General features: G+C 46.7%; 3 protein-coding genes across 3 annotated transcripts in view; 2 read left to right on the top strand and 1 right to left on the bottom strand.

Moving 5' to 3' along the window:
- The window catches only part of T265_04871 (hypothetical protein), a gene marked incomplete at both ends in the record, with an annotated part of 35638 nt that extends 19630 nt beyond the window's left edge, over positions 1 to 16008 (bottom strand). The window contains 10 exons of the mRNA XM_009169725.1: positions 390 to 585; positions 2170 to 2303; positions 5462 to 5751; positions 8657 to 8915; positions 11097 to 11484; positions 12382 to 12936; positions 13403 to 13914; positions 15677 to 15751; positions 15784 to 15856; positions 15889 to 16008. Coding sequence (XP_009167989.1) covers positions 390 to 585; positions 2170 to 2303; positions 5462 to 5751; positions 8657 to 8915; positions 11097 to 11484; positions 12382 to 12936; positions 13403 to 13914; positions 15677 to 15751; positions 15784 to 15856; positions 15889 to 16008 — 2602 coding nt within the window. The remainder of the gene's footprint in view (positions 1 to 389; positions 586 to 2169; positions 2304 to 5461; positions 5752 to 8656; positions 8916 to 11096; positions 11485 to 12381; positions 12937 to 13402; positions 13915 to 15676; positions 15752 to 15783; positions 15857 to 15888) is intronic.
- On the top strand, positions 1903 to 2151 carry T265_04870 (hypothetical protein; the record flags this gene model as incomplete). The annotated part of the gene is made up of 1 exon (XM_009169724.1): positions 1903 to 2151. The coding sequence occupies one exon, from the start codon at positions 1903 to 1905 to the stop codon at positions 2149 to 2151; it is 249 nt and encodes an 82-aa protein (XP_009167988.1).
- Positions 16009 to 18007: 1999 nt separating the features above from the next.
- T265_13620 (hypothetical protein) overlaps positions 18008 to 19952 on the top strand; it is a gene marked incomplete at both ends in the record, with an annotated part of 61444 nt that continues 59499 nt past the window's right edge. The window contains one exon of the mRNA XM_009169738.1: positions 18008 to 18156. Coding sequence (XP_009168002.1) covers positions 18008 to 18156 — 149 coding nt within the window. The remainder of the gene's footprint in view (positions 18157 to 19952) is intronic.

A 19952-nucleotide genomic window follows, 5' to 3' on the forward strand; every position in this document is an offset into this window, starting at 1 on the left:
TATATATATACTTATCTGCAAACACACCCATGGGTGCGCATTAGACCTACTGCGATAAATGGAAATACACATGCGGAGAGTGCACTACTTGGGCAATTCAGTCTAAACTGCTAGAGGGAAGACGGTTTAACCAGTGCACATGCTATGTCGAACTAGAATTTTGACCAACACAGCGACCGGAGCAGCAACCCACAGTACATCTATCTCAAACGCTCAAAAGTTACTGCCCAGATTGGCGTTATCCTTTTACAACCTCCCATCATTTTGAAAAGGTGGCGATCCAATGAGAAATGCTGCTTTGGGTAAGGAAAAATTCATTGAAAACAACTTGAAAATGAGAGCACTCATTTAAATCACCAGTGGAAGTATACCAGTTCCATAAGTCTTACCCTGACCCAACGTGATGTGTCTATTATTTGCGCGTGAAGAGCGAGCAAGTAGCTGGTCTGTGGAACTTCCCGGAGGACTGTTCGCTCGAACTCGGCGAATAACCTGATATGTGTCTTCTGACAGAGGAGGCAATCCCCAACGGGCACGGACGGCGTTTTTTCGAGCGAATAAAGTGGTAATTGGGCCAAGGGTTATCTTAAGAAAGACAAAGCAAAAGTGAAGTAAAATGCAACAGGTTAGAAGTACAAGGAGCAGGCTGTACCACAGAACGTAAGGTGTAATGAAATGCACTTAATGTTGAGGAGAAAAACACCAAATAACACTTAAAACACGCTCCGTTCAGCGCTTTAAGACCAGCTATATCTCTGTTTAGGGGACGGTGAGAATTGTTTCAAAAACCCTGCGAATGCAGGCGATCGTGTGCAGCATGGAAAGGAAATGCGACATCAATGACCAGATGGCGAAACAGAAGCAGCAGCGATAGTTTACTGAAGTGTAGTTCAGTCCAGTTTATCAGCCATGAACCAAGTACCAAAGGTACGTTGGTTTCAGCTGTTACGGATCCGGTGACCGGAAAATAAAGGAGTAGGGTAGATAGAGCCAAACGTTGGAGGCGATTGTATCATCAGTTAGCTGGTGTTGAATCAGTCGGGTTTTTTTTTAAGAAACGGGACGGCACGTGTCGGTTTTTTTTTAAGAAACGGGAGGCTCGGCACGTGTGAACTGAAGGCGATAACTTTTATACAGGAGGGCCACTGAGCGCATGATTGAGCCCCAAAGTCGACTGAGGTAAAAAGCCCTCCGCTCAACAGCCGATTTGAATTGCATTGGATGGCTAAGGAGCCGAAGGCTGAGTCCGAATAACACTGTCAACACCAAATCATTGAGACTGCCACTTCACAGTCGCACAGCCGTGGAAAGAGGAACTGGACAGAGAAGAGGCCTAATATGAGCCTACCACAATCACATTCAAATTGAAAACAGAGACCCCGCTGACATCACCTATCTTGCAATGTCTCCAGCTAAGCACGTGGATAGATAAGCGGACCCCGTTCTGTGGTGCAGACGACACCAGCATCACCCATAACCACTGTCGGTGGTAGCAGAAGTTGCATTCCCCAATTTGGAGGATCAGGATACTGTATTTGTCGGGACTCTACTCACTCGGTGGCATAATATGAATAACCCTGTGAGCATCACATTGACCTCTCAGTATAGCGCAGTTGGTTGTAGAATGCACAAACCGGCGCGCCATGATGAAGTTCAGTTTCTTTCAGGAACCACGCTCGCACGAGAAAAGCTCTTATTCCCAGAATTTACTTTGATACCAATTTATTATGAATACGTAGGGCGGCACACAAAGTAGAGATAATAGAAAAAGGGAGAGGACGGTGTCGCAGATGAGATTTGTGACTGATGTAGTGCTTTCCAATAGAATTGTGCTGTGAATAGAAAGTGGCCTGCTAATTAAAATCACACACATTAATCGCGCGCACAAAAGTGTCTGACTTAATGAAACCGGAAGGTCAAACGCCAAATCCGACAGTGGTATTGCTGTCGATTAAAGCAATGAACAATGATCCAGTAGCGTTTGGACCCAGGAAAATTGGTTCTTTCCTCACGGAAAATGAACATAGTGAAAACAAAATGTATGTACCGTCAGGATACACAGTTCATATTTATCCTGACGTGCGCAAAAGCGAAGTGCCATCTGAGGAATCGACATGTCACAATGGACAGGGAATCATCAGTGAAGGGTAGAGAAACGCACCAACTTACCAATAACACCTTCCATAAAAGTAGTAGCACTTTCTTCATGGGAAAGTTGGGTGCGAGACCTCCACAAAAGCGGTGAACCATGCCCAACAGAATGACTGTCAGAGTGGTGTCGCCATCACCAATAACGGGGGACCCTGGCGGAAAAAAACAACACAATCGCTTGATGAGAGACACTGCCACTGGATCATTCACCATTATCAGAGACAAGTGTATGATGTTATGTGTAATTTGGCACTATTATGAGGCATCAATGTTGCTGACGACGAAAAACATGGTGAAGGATGACGGAGATGATGACGATTAAGACGACGGTGGGACAGCGTCACACTTCAAGAGCGCGATCAGTGAACAGGGGACAAACCATTGCGACAGCGCAGCGGCTAAACCACTACTGATGTGGGTAGTGAATAATATCTAGGATGGGTTGTAGGCTTGGACAATTTCAGCTTTGTTGCAAGTTGTTTACGAGAACGGAGTTAGGGATGGTTGGTACGGCGAGACTCAACGAGTTACCACACTAGATTAATCTGGGACATAGCCACTGGGGTCAAACTATTGAGCCACGGCCCGCAAGAAAACCCACCACCTCGCGCATCAGACTTTTGGATCAAATGAGGTCCCCCCCAAAAAACCCTACCGTCCAAAATGATACATCTTAATGAAATCCATGGGCAACCGGCAACTATCATTTGCCCATAGTCAAATGGCCAACCAGACAATGCTCGTTCGAAAATACCGCGTGAAAGCCGACGTATGTTGTCACCGGAACACACAAACAAGACTCAAGTATAACCGAGCGTCTCAGGATGCCGAACTCAGCTCTTTCGCATTTTACTCTTGTCTGGTGATCCAGAAACGATTACTCCTGAAATGCATGGCATATGAGTTTCACTCACTTTCACTAATCACACTTTAATGAACTGGATCCCAGTGAAAAGTCGTTTTCGAGTCGCTCTGTTATGCAGCTCAGTCAAGATCGACAGAAAATCGGTGCTTGCTTGGACTGTCGGCTTATGCTACAACGGAATGCAGTTCCGAATATGAGAAGATTTATCGAGATTTAACTGGGTTGGCTCATCAGGCAAGAGGAGCTGACATTGTCATTCTTGCGGGTGACGTGAATGCCCAAGTCGGTCATCGGAGCTCTGTCGAATAACACCTAGGTGGTCGACTCGGAGTCGGTGCTTCCCTCGCGATGCTCCTCCAGTTTCGCGCTGCCCATCAATTGTTTCCGGTCAGCGCGAATTTTCCACACAAACACTCGCACCGTGTAAGGTGCCCGCCACCAGATGCACCTCAACCAGTTGAATCTTGTTGAATACAGTTGAATTATGCGGCCGTCAGTCACAGGTGGCGAGCCACGGTTCACGAATGCCGCTCCTTCTGAAACATACAACTAGATACAGATCACCCTAGCTGATGTGCAAGCACCACCGGGTGCTCGAAAGTCAGCAAGAAGTACATCATCCTCTCGGGAGGACTGCCACAGCTCAGTAGTATCGATCTGAGCTAGCTCAGCCTCTCTTCACGATCAACAGCTGAGGAAAACCGGGAGCCGAAACGGAAGGAGAAGGCTTGACACCATAAACAGCCCTATACCACCTAAGTTGCTCAAATTGGACGGCAACTGTCGATGAAACGGCGAGTGAAGAACATGACCCAATAATAATCACTTGCAAAAACGCCGCTATTGTAAAGAAGGACCGAACACCAGAAAGAATAGTCTAGCTGGTCTCCTGCAATACAAACTATGGAGACATGCACACAGAAGGTTGAAATGTCGGAAGAAAGTGCGGAATGTCCTGCTCAAAGTGAAGGAAGACACCAGGTCTGGAAAGTCTGTATCCAGTGCACTTCAAAGGAGAATTTCTAGTTCTAAAATTAGTGAAGAGAACTTAGTCTCAGAATGAGCATATCACATACAAAAATGATACGCAACAACTACATAAAACCATCGTAGCACTAGTCTGCTAGCTATGGCACCGTCTGGGGCCTTCTGATCTTGTCCTTCGAAGATTGACTGACGACAGGAAAGCAGATCCGTAGAACTTATGCATCGTCGTGCAAGAACATGCACCAATCAAAAATTCACCCCAGCTAAAATCTGGAATAGGGCATTGCTTCCAGCAATTGCTATCCTTATCGACATGGAAGTTCTCTTTGACTTTGTTGATCATCAGACAGTGCAGTGACTACAGAGCGCAGGAGTCTCCATAAATTTTCGGCCTTACATAAAGCGCCGTATGCGGATTCCCGTGGACGCGCAAAAGTCCATGGTAAACGCTCGCCCAAGTTCACTGCATTCAGTGGTGTTCGCTAGGCAGCCAGTCGTTTTATTTTCTCTTAGCGCTATCAATGAAGTGATCACGGAAGACTCACTCTCGGTTTCTAATGCCTGTATGGTCGAAGCGATTCCAGGGCGTTCGTTCACAGACATCGAGTAGGCAGATGACATAGTTCTCATTGAATATGGCCCAACTGAAATGCTAACATAATAAAATAATCCAATAAATTTTGTTTCGCAGTCCACGAAGTGTAGAGTGCCTATGAAGGAGTGGCTAAGATTAAAGCCGAACGTCATGCTTTCAGACTAATCGATTGGGGTAGTAGACAAACTTTTCTAGCCGCGTAGATGTATCAGTCCAGGTGGTCTAGTCATACACGATACTGTCACCTGTATCGGTAGGGTAAGGGTAATTTGTACCAACCTGCGACATCTGTCCGGTAGACGTGACATCAGTTCATATGCCAAGGACTGAGATTGAAAATCTATGGTGTACTTCACAGAAACCAGATTGCTTCGACCTAAAGATATTATAAAAATCCTAACTTTTGACTGACGGAGTATCGTTCAAGTCCGGTTGGAACAATGGAGCGATAGCGTTCCATACAGATGAACTAATCACACTCAATAAATTGAGATGTTGTGGCTGTGCTTTGTATGTCGATCAATCGACCTCCTCAAAGAGTCCTTTTTGCGCAAGTACGCGAATGGTGGAAAGGAATCAGAGGACAACTAGTGATGTGGCAACCAAGTATGAAACATAATATCAGCAAACCCAGCAACACCGTTGATTGTCTTTTCTTGGATGGAAGCCCCAAGACAGGATACATCAATGTTTGAAGTAGGTAGGGACATGGCCTAGTTGCGCGCATGCACGTAAGCTACTGTGTGTGTATAAGTGAGTGCGTGAATGCAAATGTACATAAACTACGAATATGGGGAAAACAAATAACATGCTACCAATGTGATTATGTGTATAATCTCTAACCAAACTCGCCTAAGACATACCCAGCTCTTCACAAAACTGCTCTCGTAGGCTAGCTGCTCGGTCCAGAGATTGAGTAACAGTATTCGAGACCCCGGCGGATGGCTTCATGTTGGTTTGCATCCCATCTCGAACTGTTTCAACCATAATATACAATACAGATAGAATTGCTCGAAGATCTGCACTATCTGCCAATGAAACTGCAGTCTTCTTGGAAGTTGAAGTATAGCAGTCAATAGCACCGGAACTGGACTCTTTCTTGCCATCGTTTTCAGCATTTTCTGGGACCGACTCTGACGAACTGAACCACTTGCTGTTCATATAAATTAAAAGTACTTCAACTGAAAGTGCCATACCGTTAAAATCGCAGTGTTGTATTGAAACAAGCGGGTATTGATCAGGAAATGAACGCAGTAAACCATTTAGACATGCATTGAAGACAGTAGCTAGGTTTAATTTGTCAGCCACTAACCCCGTATAAAGTTACATCTATTACAGACAGGATGGATGTAAGGAGATAGTCAGGTCTGTTGGCGTTGAATACTTCCGATTTGCCCATGAAGCGAGGACTGGGAAAGCTACGCACTGAGGGTGGTTGTTTTTATGTGAGAGCTCCATTTGCTGTGGAGCAACTAAGTACCACATATCATTGACATGCTCCGGTCTCTGGTTTCCCATCCGTACAGCCACTAGCGACTGACTTTGTTAGCCAATGTTTTCGCGATTGGTGGCCGGTTTGTTTTCACCATATACATGGCTGCGTAGGATGCCATGGATGAGGGTGTCCATGGAAATACAAGGTACTGTGACCCATGAAGCACCACTGGTTCTGCAATGCTGAACAAGTTCTTTCGTCCGATGAACTTTACTACTGCCACCTGTTCCAGAAATAGACATTGGAACAATCCCAGTACATTCTGAGCGCATTAGCCAAGTCCCTGATCTGCAGAGGTTTACAGGGGGTACGGTATAGTCGGGTTTGAAAGTCGAAACTTGGCCTCACTGGAAGAAGTGATGTGCGCAAGGAGTCGCAGACACAGATGGAACATAATCAGTTCTTTGTTTCTACGTTTGCGGTGTTTACTTACTGGATGGTAACACTGTATGGTAGCGTTATCCGAAAGCTTAGTGTTGACAATCATCTGGACGTCGACCAGTCAAAACATGAGTGAAAATCCCAATTGACCTACCGGGCAAACCCCTTTAGAGGCACTACGTAAATTCGCGCACACCATTGCTCCAAGCACACTCACCAATGCACAACTCAGATCTTCTTCAAAGAAACGCACTGATTACGTCACCTTAACTAGTGACGATGTTTGCAACAAGACCGCCCAGCCCAGTGATTAACTCGATCAAGATTAAGGCCTCCTGAGAAACAACTGACCCCTCATCGATAAAGTGTCATTTCCGGAAGAGTGGCCTGCAAAAACCAATAATAAACCGAAATTTGTGCAGGGTCCCAGTGTTCTTGATCTCCCACAATGAGGTCCTACTTTCTGCGTGACTTTTACGACCGTCTGTGCACGTGTCTCACCCTTATTTCGGGCAACAAAACTCGATAGCGCCAGACTTACTTGATCTGTAAATCATATCAGTTAGATTGCAATTCATGAGTTTCGTACTAATTGATGAACAGTCGAATTAATATCTAGAATCTATTCGATAGCCGATAACCAGTTTCATCCCCGGGGCTCATCAGGTAGGCGCAACCCCTTGGCTTCCGCCAAACCCGTGCTCTACTTGAATCTAAATTGTACGCCATTTGCCAAGTAAATTCATTTTAAACTCATTTGGGTTTAGCATGAGACTCAGCTGAATCACAGCTGAGTCTACAAATTATTCTTCTACTAGATGTGATGCACAAAGGCCGCCTCAATTTTCAGCTGGTACAATATTGAAGATATTGCAGCATATTTTCTTGAGGGAATATAACTAATAAGGATGCTGGAATTTAGTTGAGCTTTCGTTAGCACTAAATCAATTTGCAAATGCGTGTATTCGGTGAATCAGAGCATCCCTTACGGAAAATTTGGGGTTCACAGGGCCTTCGATGAATAGTGACTGCGATTTCTGACAGCCGGTAAAACAAACAGTAAAAGTGACTGCGTTTCTTGAACAGCCCTTCTCCCTCTCTTTCTCAACCATGTTAGGATTGTTAGCGGTGGTTGGTAGACAATTTCCTCTGACGTCCGAGGAGTCATAACAGTCCAGCCTATTTGCGCTTTACGCTGTTCACAAAGCCTGGGAGCAGTTGTACTGAAGCAAGTTGGTAGCCTGATAACCTTGCTGAGGAACGGAATTTGAGCAACCCAGCACTAGGAGGGCTGCAGCCCCCATTTCTGACGCCGAAAATGCCTCCAAAATGCGATGAAACATCCACGAAACAGTACGCACCGTACATCGGAATGACTCTTAAGGAAAACCCATATAAAATGGACCTCAAAACTAAAGGGAAAATCCTGAGGTAACTGACTGGCAAACGCAGCAAAATTAAATTGTAGACCACTCGGCACAGGCGTTTTAAATTCGATAACAGTTTGAGACCCGCCCAATGGATAGGTGCTGCGGTGAGTAATGTTATTTTCGGAATGGCTTTCTGACGAGTAAAGATAAGCTGTTACAGAATTTTTGCCCCATGTGATAAGGCAGAGGGATTATGTTCATGTTGTCCGCCGTATAAATTTTTTGCCGTACAACTGTGTTACGCAAGTATGGAGTAGGTATATGCAGTTATTATGGAACGCTGCGATGCATTGCTCTCTTTCGTAGTTCGAAAGAATCCAACGCCATGGACAATACAAATTCCGAGCAATTAATACTGTAACCATAGAACCCATGGAGTAGATGAGCAAAGCATAGATCTCGAACACAACTGAAGTGTGGCGACTGACAATCCAGTTCATACGTTCAGTGGATGGTATAGGCACGGATCCCGACCGCACCTTGGGGCGCATACGAGGAAGCCGATCCAAAAGGTTCATCTTCATGGGGCTGAACAAGATAACTGCTGCAGTGAAATGCGGTGAAAGCAGAGACTCAGACAAGGCACTCGCTTCTGGAAACTATCACGACCCTGGCCGTAGATTATCTATTACGGGCGTGTCAGTTCGCAAACCTAGATGCCCCTTACCAAGTCGCTGGACTGCTCTTCTCATCAAAAGCAGCAATGGTGATCTGGTATTCATTTGACGGCACAGGCAAACATACAAACTTACTCATATTCAATCTCTACCAGAAGAAGCTGAGTGATTGCTGGAAACACCCCCACCTCAATGCACAGATATACGTTTTTTCTAGCCCATGTGATTTGATCTTCTTCCAATTCACAGTCACCGAAATTCCCTTGAAGTAGGTAGAGCAGAGAACGAACAGCCTGTCGCCGAATTTCACGTTTGCCTGATTCCAGCCGGTCCAAAAGGCGCAGTACGTGCATACGTTGCTCGTGGAAGCTTGTTTCGAACCACTTTGTTGGAGCTGTATAAAATCAAGGAAGAAATACTAACAGACACGAATAATACCAACATACATAAATACGTATGGCATATATATAAGTATATATATACATACAAATATACATAGTCCGATAGAGACGCCTTTCAACAGGAGTTGGACCATCAGATGCCTGCACACAGCTGTGATAGCACACGATTTGTCCACATCCAGATTGGCTTTGTATGTGAGCCCGTGAATCCGACTCAAACATGAAAAAACAAGATCCGAGGATGTACCACCAGGGACTTGGTGAGAGCCACGAGCTGGTCTGGAGGCACTGTAAGGAACACTACCATCGCAATGGACTAGTGGTACACGTCAAGTGCTTTATTTTCCAACATAATATCGACACCTCACTCACAATACCAGCCACACTGCGAGTTGCTCAGACGAAGAGTTTCTATTGTAACGGATACAGCACAGATGCGTTCGAGCACATTTGTGACACTGATGTCTCTCTGTTGCACAACGACAACTTATTTATTTACATGAAAAGCCTGACCGAAAAAGAGTAAATAAGGGATGAACCTGGTGTTAGACTGATAAACTATGAGGATGCTGATATCTCGAAGGCCAGGTTCTGCTCATCAGACGACTAAATAAATTTGCTGGTCTTCGGGAGGTCACCGCCAGTAGCTACGACTGGGCCAGTTGTGCTCGATTACAGGAACAAGCTGAATCCCGAAAAAGTATGGTTTCTCTAGGGTGAGATAACTCCATGGGCTAAAATAAAAAGTAACAGCAACCAATCATTTCAGTTTATCAGCTATAAACCATGAACCATGGGCATATTGGTTCTAGCTGCTACAGTTCCCATCGCCGGTAAGTGAGAGAGTGTGAGATATATAGCCAAGCCTTGAGGTGATGGCATGTTTAGTTGGTTGGCTTTGATGCACGAACGCCACTGACTGCGCGATTGAGCCATTTCTATCATTGTCATTAACGATTGGTGAGTTGATTCCTCGGGTTCCAATTCAGAGAGGCGGCTGTTATCGACCCGACTCAGTTTAATGGTTAATGCTTTCGTGTTCCGTTGCTAGGTTGTACGCTGTCCACCTCTTGGTCATTTACATTCAGTTCAGGGATCAGCGAAAATAGTTCTGCGGAACACACGGTCCTCTGGCATGCGGAGTACACATCTAAACCAGCGGAACCTATGAAGCCTGGGTAATTCACCTATCGCTGAAGAGTTCTTCCCAGGACCATCTGGCTACTAATCCGATGTTCCCACCGGACTCGATCAATGCGCATAGAGGCTACATATCTGATGCATAAAAGAGTGTGGATCGCATTACCGCGGTGTAAACTGTCCTTAACAGACAAACTGACGTCACGTCGGTGCCATAGGTGTTGGCGGTTGGCAAAAGCTGTCGTGACTTTTCCGATCCGAAAAGTAACCTATTCTGAATTCAGTCCACCCGAACTTGTACAGCTGCCAACTTAAATTTATCTATTACGCCGATCGGCTCGCCTGCAAGCAACAGGTACGGGTTTGCTCAAACGCAGTCTTGTAGCAGCACTTTACACTTTGCAGGTGTGAAGCGCATGTCGAACTGGGTGGCAGATCTATTTGGGTTATTTAAAATGGTTTGCATTTTTGAAGGATCTGAGCCAAGGAGAGCCATATCGTCCGCACACTCAATGTCTGTGAGGTGAAGTCCTGGGAGCATTTCAACTACCGAAGTTTCAGAAGCGGGCAACTAATACAGCTGCCGATGTATGTAAACTTTTCAACAATCTCCGGTGATTCTCCTTGAATTGTAAGGGATATGTTCGCAGATGGCACGTTTTGAAGCATGACTTTGAACTTTGAAGGTGCAAGGCGCATGCCAAAAGATGGTATGATGGTCAGTTTAAGAAACAAGATTGTGCTTCGTCAGCGATGAGAGCGATGTCATCTGCGTACTCCAAATCGACAAGGCTCTCAACAGCAACAATAAGAACACCTTGAAGACCGCCCAGTGTTCGCCTCATTATGTCATCAATTGCGAAGTTGAACATGACACCACTTTTCGTGGGAAAGCGTTTGGAGAGCTCACCATATACTCTAACCCGCCCAGAAGTATGTGAATATAGGGATCGGATTGGTTACAAACCTCTGGGGCACACCGTGTTGAGCAAGTGTAGCTAACAGCACTGATCGATCAACAGAATCAAACGCACCGTTGAAGTCAAGGAATACCAGGATTGTGTGGTGTTGCTCTAACACCTGATGGAGTGTGAAGATTTGATCAACGCAGCCTGTACCAGGTCGAAATCCCGCTTGATTCTCACGGGTCAAGGCTTCGCATGCCACCGTAAGACGACGAAGAATCAGTGACGCCAGAAGCCTCTTCACAACGGGCGTCAAATTAACACATCTGTGGTTGCTACATTCACTGCGAGTACTCCTATTGAAAATTGGCACCACTATCGATTCACCCCAGTTGTCTGGGACGGTCTCCTTCTCCCAGGTAGACCCAAATGGGCTAGATAGGCACTGGCTGAGGAATCCATTGCCATCCTTGAAAAGTGCAACTGGAAGGTCGTCAGGACCAGCAACACGATTACGCTTGAATAGAGAAATTCATTCAGACACTTCTGAGGCAGAAGGCGGCTCCATATTTACGGTCCACCTTTCTGATGAAGTCCAGGTTTCTGGATTGGGGGTAGCAGGTGGCCAGCTGAATTGCTGTTCGAAGCGGTTTGCTTTGCTGCATATCAGGGAGCCATTTTGGTCTCTGATTACTTCGCTGACAACAGTTTTCCAAGGACCAGTCGAATGAATCAAGTCGAACTATTTGCGCACGTTTCCAACATTCTTTGCATCTTCCATTTCTTCAGCCTCCCGGTCCATCAAGCTCCTCGGTCTGCATGGATACTCAGTTTCACCTGGCGTCATGTGATGCACCGGGTGGAGTTGTGGCGGCCAGGTTCCCAGCGAAGACACGGTCCCATCAAAGATCCACTGATTGGATGAGGTTGGCTGGATTGTACCGCAAACAGACATCCCGGTTTTGAGTGGCACTTTGGATATTTTTTCCGGTGACCGTACCGTCCGGCAGACACTCTAGAAGCTGGTTCTGATACCTTTATGTGATTTCCCAGCTCACTAGCTTCTCAATGGCTAAGCGAGGTGTGCGCGTTTCGCGTACACCTGAAAAGCGCAATGAAAAGCAGCAGCGTACAAGTGCTTGTCCGGATTCCACGCTGGTGTTCCAGAAGGAGCGGCAGGCGGTGATCGACCCTTGCCATCGATAACTGAAGGTGATGCAGTCTATTTGGATTCGGCGCTGGTTTGTTGGTGGGTACCACGTTGTCAAGCGATTTCCCCTGTTCCGGAAATTTGTACTGCACAGGAACAGCCTGTGACCGGAACACATCTGAAGCGGTTTCCATTGTCCGTCCGTCTCGTGTACAAACCAAGACGACCACCCGATCGGGCCTCAGCAGACCTTAGTCTACCTACCTGGGCGTTCATATCACTAGCAACCCCAACGATATCTGAGCCTTTAGCTTGATGTAGAAGGACACTCAGAGCGTCATAGAAACGGTCCTTGGCAGATTCAGAGCTACAGTCAGTTGGGGCGAAAGCAGACACAATAAACAAGGTGTGATGAATCTCACTTCCTCTAGATTCTCTCACAGATGTTTCCAAACGAACTGCACTGAGGCGACTACCAACGGGTATCCAATCAAGCAGAGACGCTTCCGCTTGTTCGCTCACAGCACTTGTGTCCTGCGTCCCTGCTTCTGACAGATAACACAGATCAATGCAGAGGGAATCCAGCATACGAGTAAGAGACACGTGTTGACCTGCTGGTTTCCGTGTGCGAAAACTGAAGGTGGCTAAGTAGACAGGCTTTCGGGGCTTGAAAACAGACTTCGAAGCGTTGAGGGTTGTGACTGAACTCGAACGTTTAGAAGCTGCACTTGAGTGTGATGTAGGGCGAGCAAAACGGTCAGTCCTAGAGCTGGTACCTGCGAAGAAAGTGTTCAAATTTGGGCGGGGGAGGGTGGACCACTGAAAACGTGGAAAATTAAGAAGGGAGGCGTCAGCCGTAGCATGTCTTCGCTTACCCGCCCTGCTGTATGCAGCAAGTAAGGCGCCCCGGCTGATGGGACGACGCAACGGCCCATGTGGCATGACTTTATTGTTAGACGTAGGTATCATGACTGTACGTGGGCTGGGGTACTACCAGGGCACCCACATCTGGACAGGAGGACAATTACGGTTCTCAACCAAGGCCTTTGGCCCAAAAGCCTAGCCGTAAGGCAGTGGTGTTGGGCTTGGAATGCAAGCATATTACCATTTTCATGGAACACCGGGTACCACGTTGTCAAGCGATTTCCCCTGTTCCGGAAATTTGTACTGCACAGGAACAGCCTGTGACCGGAACACATCTGAAGCGGTTTCCATTGTCCGTCCGTCTCGTGTACAAACCAAGACGACCACCCGATCGGGCCTCAGCAGACCTTAGTCTACCTACCTGGGCGTTCATATCACTAGCAACCCCAACGATATCTGAGCCTTTAGCTTGATGTAGAAGGACACTCAGAGCGTCATAGAAACGGTCCTTGGCAGATTCAGAGCTACAGTCAGTTGGGGCGAAAGCAGACACAATAAACAAGGTGTGATGAATCTCACTTCCTCTAGATTCTCTCACAGATGTTTCCAAACGAACTGCACTGAGGCGACTACCAACGGGTATCCAATCAAGCAGAGACGCTTCCGCTTGTTCGCTCACAGCACTTGTGTCCTGCGTCCCTGCTTCTGACAGATAACACAGATCAATGCAGAGGGAATCCAGCATACGAGTAAGAGACACGTGTTGACCTGCTGGTTTCCGTGTGCGAAAACTGAAGGTGGCTAAGTAGACAGGCTTTCGGGGCTTGAAAACAGACTTCGAAGCGTTGAGGGTTGTGACTGAACTCGAACGTTTAGAAGCTGCACTTGAGTGTGATGTAGGGCGAGCAAAACGGTCAGTCCTAGAGCTGGTACCTGCGAAGAAAGTGTTCAAATTTGGGCGGGGGAGGGTGGACCACTGAAAACGTGGAAAATTAAGAAGGGAGGCGTCAGCCGTAGCATGTCTTCGCTTACCCGCCCTGCTGTATGCAGCAAGTAAGGCGCCCCGGCTGATGGGACGACGCAACGGCCCATGTGGCATGACTTTATTGTTAGACGTAGGTATCATGACTGTACGTGGGCTGGGGTACTACCAGGGCACCCACATCTGGACAGGAGGACAATTACGGTTCTCAACCAAGGCCTTTGGCCCAAAAGCCTAGCCGTAAGGCAGTGGTGTTGGGCTTGGAATGCAAGCATATTACCATTTTCATGGAACACCTCGTCATACATGTTCCAACCCCCAACCTGGAGGGCCGGGAGACTGTTTTCCAAACCTTTAACCATTAACAAACTTAGCATGAGACTCTGTGAGTGCCGCGAGGACATCCTCCAGTATAGCTCGATAGGTCACTGAGGTACGTAAATCGTCACACCACAGTAAGGTAGTCCCTTCGTGACGGCCATTTGTAAACTAGGACTCGGGGCCTCGAGACCAGTTCAGCATCTTCAACCATGATGAGCCAAGTAAAATGGAAATCATAATGATCTTCAAGACAACTGGAGAGCAGAAACCTCCCGGAGATGAGACCCCTGTTGCGGTCTATAAATTACGCAATCTAAAACTCCCCGAACCACTCTACTGGCTGCTGTGCTCAATCCAGAAAACTCAACCCGTTCCGTGAGATTCAGGCGCATAATATTATTACGGGTCCTCCAAAAGCGATAAAAACGGTGTGATAATCATCGTGGCAAGCCAGTGGTGTTATTGCCAACATTGTCCTGTCCTTTATGCTACCTTTTTACCGAGCACCGAGAATACGCAAAAGACCAAACCACAAACTCGTTTCCCATAGAAGGTACACTATCCATCTTATCCTTAACTCTTGAGAGCAGGCAGCCGGATCGGCAATACAGGCCCAATATGCTCACTCGAGACAAAGTATTCATCGCCTAATCCTCGAACTTCGCCCAAAATAATGATATCAACTACTACCTTGTGAAGTCGTTTATCCATATCAAAGTACAAGCAGAGCGCCGAATTAGCCATCAGTGTTGCCACATCTTCACTAGCTCGTACACGCATGTTCCCACACTAGCAGCCACCTATCCGGTGTGCCATCAGCTACTTGAATCTATCCCCCAATCAGACCCAGGTAAATGTTCGTCTAAGCTTTGTTTGTTGTTAATACACAAAAGTTTTAAACCCACCATTGCGCGATGTACACCGGACCAAATGACGGACGGTTGGTGGAATTGTGAAGGTGAATAGGATGGATCCCTTTAGGTTGGGGTTAGTCATTTCAAGTCTGAAGGCTACCCAACACATACGCGTCAAGCGTGCGCGTAAGATACGCAACCATCAGTGCCATAACTGCAGTTTCAGGAAGGCAACTTCGCAAATTCACCACCCGGGAGGAAAGGCATAACATCATTGGCACCCATAACAGCCTAGGCACTTTAAGCTCGTTTTTGTACCCTTGAGCGATCGCCGTCTTTAACTGGTTCAAGAGCTATTCGAAAGCCGTGAGGTCCAGCTACCTAAAATTCAGTGCTGGTGTGGTGTTTATAGCAGAAATCAAGCTAGTCTCGAGGTGGCAATCAATAAAAGTGAGACTCCCGAACCCTGGAATGATCCTTGCCAGTAGACTGCAAATGTTCACGTTGTGAAGAAATCCTGCGTATACAGTTGACTCACCGTAGTTGGAAAAGTCCTCGTTGAAATACTGCTTATTCAGAATGAATTCTTGCTCCTCTGAGTAGCTGTAGAGCTCTGAAAATTAGTAGGTAGGCAAACTTAGATACCAGCTATTTCCACCGTATATTCATCCGAATCGCTGTAAGTAAAGTCTATATCTGTCGTTTGGTCGTCAGTAATCTGCCGGTGAACAGCCAACTGTGTGTGCTTACTTGATCTTCTTTTTTGTCAAGTTCATCCGAACGCTCATTTGTGTCCTTCTTATCCGTTTCCTCCATGCCATCCACATCTCCAACTCTAACAGCCTGGTCAACATCGGGGTCGTCCGCCATCGAGCGTGGAGCCACAGGGCTTTAGCTCAAGGCCGCCTTCAACCAATCAGCGTGAGGAGATATCGTGGTTCAAGTGCATCGGAAGTGTGGGAACGTAACGTGGGAAAATTATGCGCATTATTCACTGTTCGTTGGCTGCTCTGTTTAGCTACGATTCGTCACCCTCCATCGTTTGCAAAAGGACAGTCATTATAAATGCTTGTCCACAGTTTTGTATTTGTGCCACGCATTGAGATGTTATTGTCTCAGTATGCAGCCCGGTGAAATTAGCTTACACGCTGTATCTACAGTGACGCCGTCAATAAGATCAGAAGTTTCATAAAATATGCAGATGGATCTTGAGGTTTAGTGTCTCCACCCCCACCAACCACCCCACAGACGACACCAGGAAACCGAAATCATTTAATGCTAATGAAGTAATCCGCAGTGAACTTGGGTCAGCGCATTTTAATTCGGCACCGGACGCCATTGAAAGTATTGTACCAGTGTCAATTATATCGCGCCACAATTATGGGTAAATCTGCTGGAAATTTTAAGAACACGTTCGGTAGTATAGCCTTGACAGTTATAATTGATGGAATAACTAATAAGTTCCTGTGGTCAACAAAAGAAGCAGCAAACTAGATTTGAGATTCGTTAGGAGGTCGGGATAGGCCAGGTCATCCTCTGATAAAGGCAGGTGACTGCATGTTAGCCAATTTACTGGCAAAAAATTAGATAGTACTGGTCGTTGCCACTCACTACAAGTAAACCCAAATTGTTTTCGGTGAAACCACGGGGTTTTCGGAGTTGTGACATTTGCGGATGATTCGTCTAATCCGTCTGCATGTCAAGGTGACGCGCTACTTATAGAATTTTGTTTAAGCGAGCGGAATCCCAACATCATCGATTTGAAATTCATTACCGGCGAGGCACATAACCTTACTTTAGCACATTGTTGTTTTCCGCGGTGTCCTTTACAGGTGAGACAACATCCTCAGAATACTGTCTAGAAGGACAGTGTAATATAGTTTGCATATGTAAAACCCCTCAACCGTAACAAATTAGTTAATTTTGTTCAGCGAGCTCCGGCATAACACGGTTTTTGGGAAGGTCGCATCACGCTCAGTATAATGATGGAAGGGAAGTTGATGCGCTATGCAATACTGGTGATTGTATGCACCTCTGTGATAGTATGCACCTTTTCGTTCTCTGATATGCACGAGTAGCCAGTAGACAGACCAGCCTTGTGAAATAACTGCATCATATTTAACAACACAACGCATTTCCCATTGGAAATAACGAGCCTCCCGAGTTAGGACACGTGATCAAGCCCAACAGCATTGACATAAAATGAGGTCAAACACTGCTAGCAAATAACAGCACGCACTGTGGCTTAACCTAGCTACTTATAGTGACTTATAGGTCTGTATCTATGCACGCGGTTGTGCACGCTGGGTTTATAATCCGTTATGTTGACAATGAAATTCCCCACGTTTATTATGTCCCCATTTTGTTTGTCCTTACCACTTCACCCATATGGCCTTGAGGTCATCCAGCCATTTGTATCTGACTTTGCACGTGTGACTGTCGCACGTTGGAGCCTGTTTGCTCCCTTGCTTTGCACTTTTGAAGTCCAAGCGGACTGCTTGTTTTGGACGCGTATCTACTGTCGAGGTTTGTACAAATTGTGAATTTCTCTTACCCTAATAGTACCGTATAGAAACCCAGCTCCGACTTTGTTTTGCCTACCCGGAGGTTCTGGTATTACGCGTCACTCGAAGATACCGTTCGACCGTTACAGTACTCGACGTCTTATGTCGTCTCGTTTGATGAAAGGATGTCAATTTTTGGAACAACTTTGAGGGAAACCGGATCCAAGGACACGGAGACGATTGAAGCTGTGGAGTAAACAATTCGAATGCAGTTTGCTTCGCGCTATGTTTCTTGTAAGCCACTTTGTGCTTCTAGTCATAAAAGTAGTGTATCTAAGAAAGCTTTAAGGATTGCTCTGTTCCAGGAGTACCGGTTTAAGCGGGAGGTTGAGCTCCAGCGGGCTCTCTTAGAGGCGCATAGCAAAGCTGAGTTAGCCAAAATTGAGCTAGAGGCCGAAGCGGACTCACTAGATGAAGTCTGGGAACCAGTGGCCCTAAATAAACGATTAGCGGGGTACGTGAAGCAATGTCAGATAGGTGAAAGACCACTAAGATATGCTGATGATATCAGAGGGCCATCCCCAGGGCCAGAATCAGCCATTTCCGTCACTCCAGTGTCAGCCACTATGGACCTACCAAAAGTGGAACTATCATACTTTGATAGTAATCCGTGTCATTACTGGAGGTTCACCCGCCAATTTGAGTTATACATTGAGAGCAAGATGCAGGACGCCGGCAGAGGCTCCTTTATCTGATCCACTACTGTCAAGGCGACGCGAAGGCATCTATTGAAGGATGTGTGATGCTCCCACCGGAAGTAGCATACTCCAGGGCACGGCAGATTCTACGCAATCTCTTTGGTCAGCCTCATATTATCGCTCGCTGTCTACTAGAAAGCCTGTTTCGTTTTGCACGACAGACCACTGTAGCAACCAAGACTTTGTCGAACTTGTGTATAAAAATGCGCAGTTGCGAAATTGCGCTGACGCAAATGTTCTACGTCTGAGACACACTCACTAGCGGTTGTAGAGAGAATTGTGCGTTTTCTTCCTTCGCCATTGCAACACAAATGGGCTGAGATGGCAGATAAGATATCTGTGAGTGGCCGGGAACAGACTTGACGAAGTTTGTGAACACGCGCTCCCGAGTTCCAAGGAGTCGGTTCGGGCAACTGGCACGAGATGAGGACGTAAGACGCCCTCCTGTAACGCCGACTTCCATCAACCAAACCCCTAGACGGGATGGTTATACCACTTTCCTTACTAACATCAGACCAGACGCAGATGGTCGTTCAATCGCTCGTGCATTATGTTCACAGCCCCACCCAATTGCCAGTTGCCAGCGCTTTCTGTTTATGAAAGTTCCTGACAGACGGAAATGCATACGGGAGCATAATGCAGGCTTTGCCTGTTTAGGAGACTCCCACATGGCCAAGGATTGCAAGCCAGTAGTTCGGTGCGCCAAGCCGGGTTGTAGGGGACGACATCATAGTTTGCTACATACATCACAACCCGGAAACAAAGTTTCGACGTCCTCAGAGGCGGAGGTTTTGTGTGCCTTAACTCGAGGTAGTCGGCTTCCGGCACGCCTAGGAGTCATTCCTGTCAAGCCTGACAGTCCTGCAGGAAAGGTGACAACGTATGCATTTTTAGATGCTGGGTCCGACATAACGCTAGTAAAGCGGGACCTTCTGGTGAAAAATGGGGTCAGGCTGCTACCCACGTCTATGACCATTGATAAACTGGGTGGTTCCATGGGATGCACATCGGAAGCTAATGATGTCAGGCTTTTATCAACGGATGAAAGCCGGTCGATATATATTGACAAGGCATTCGTCGTTGACAGCTTACCTATGCAAGCTGTCTCATCTATGAAAGAAGGGGCTCGCAAGTGGCCTCACCTTAACGAATTTGCCTTCGACGAACTGACTTAGAACGGTTTAGGAATCCTTATTGGTTGTGACGTATCTGAAGCGCACTGGGTCTTCGACCAGCGCCTGGGGGGTAAAAAACAGCCGTTTGCTGTGAGAACCTTACTCGGTTGGATATTTCTTGGTCTGATGAAAAACGGGACGAAGCAGAAGGTCGTCAGTCATTGTATAACCGGGTGCAATCAGGGCATCCAGGAGCATTTGCAACGACTGAACAACTCGGAATCCGCAGACACTTTAGCATCGAACACTAGTCTCTCTTTAGAGGATCAAAGAGCACTGTTGATAGCAGAGACTTGTGCGGTGCGAGTAAGTGGGCATTATCAGCTGCCACTTTCATAGAGGGATAACGCACTTACCCTACCCGATAACTTCCAGGT

The sequence above is a fragment of the Opisthorchis viverrini genome, assembly GCF_000715545.1.
Source record: "Opisthorchis viverrini unplaced genomic scaffold opera_v5_84, whole genome shotgun sequence".
Classification (NCBI taxonomy): Eukaryota; Metazoa; Platyhelminthes; class Trematoda; order Opisthorchiida; family Opisthorchiidae; genus Opisthorchis; species Opisthorchis viverrini.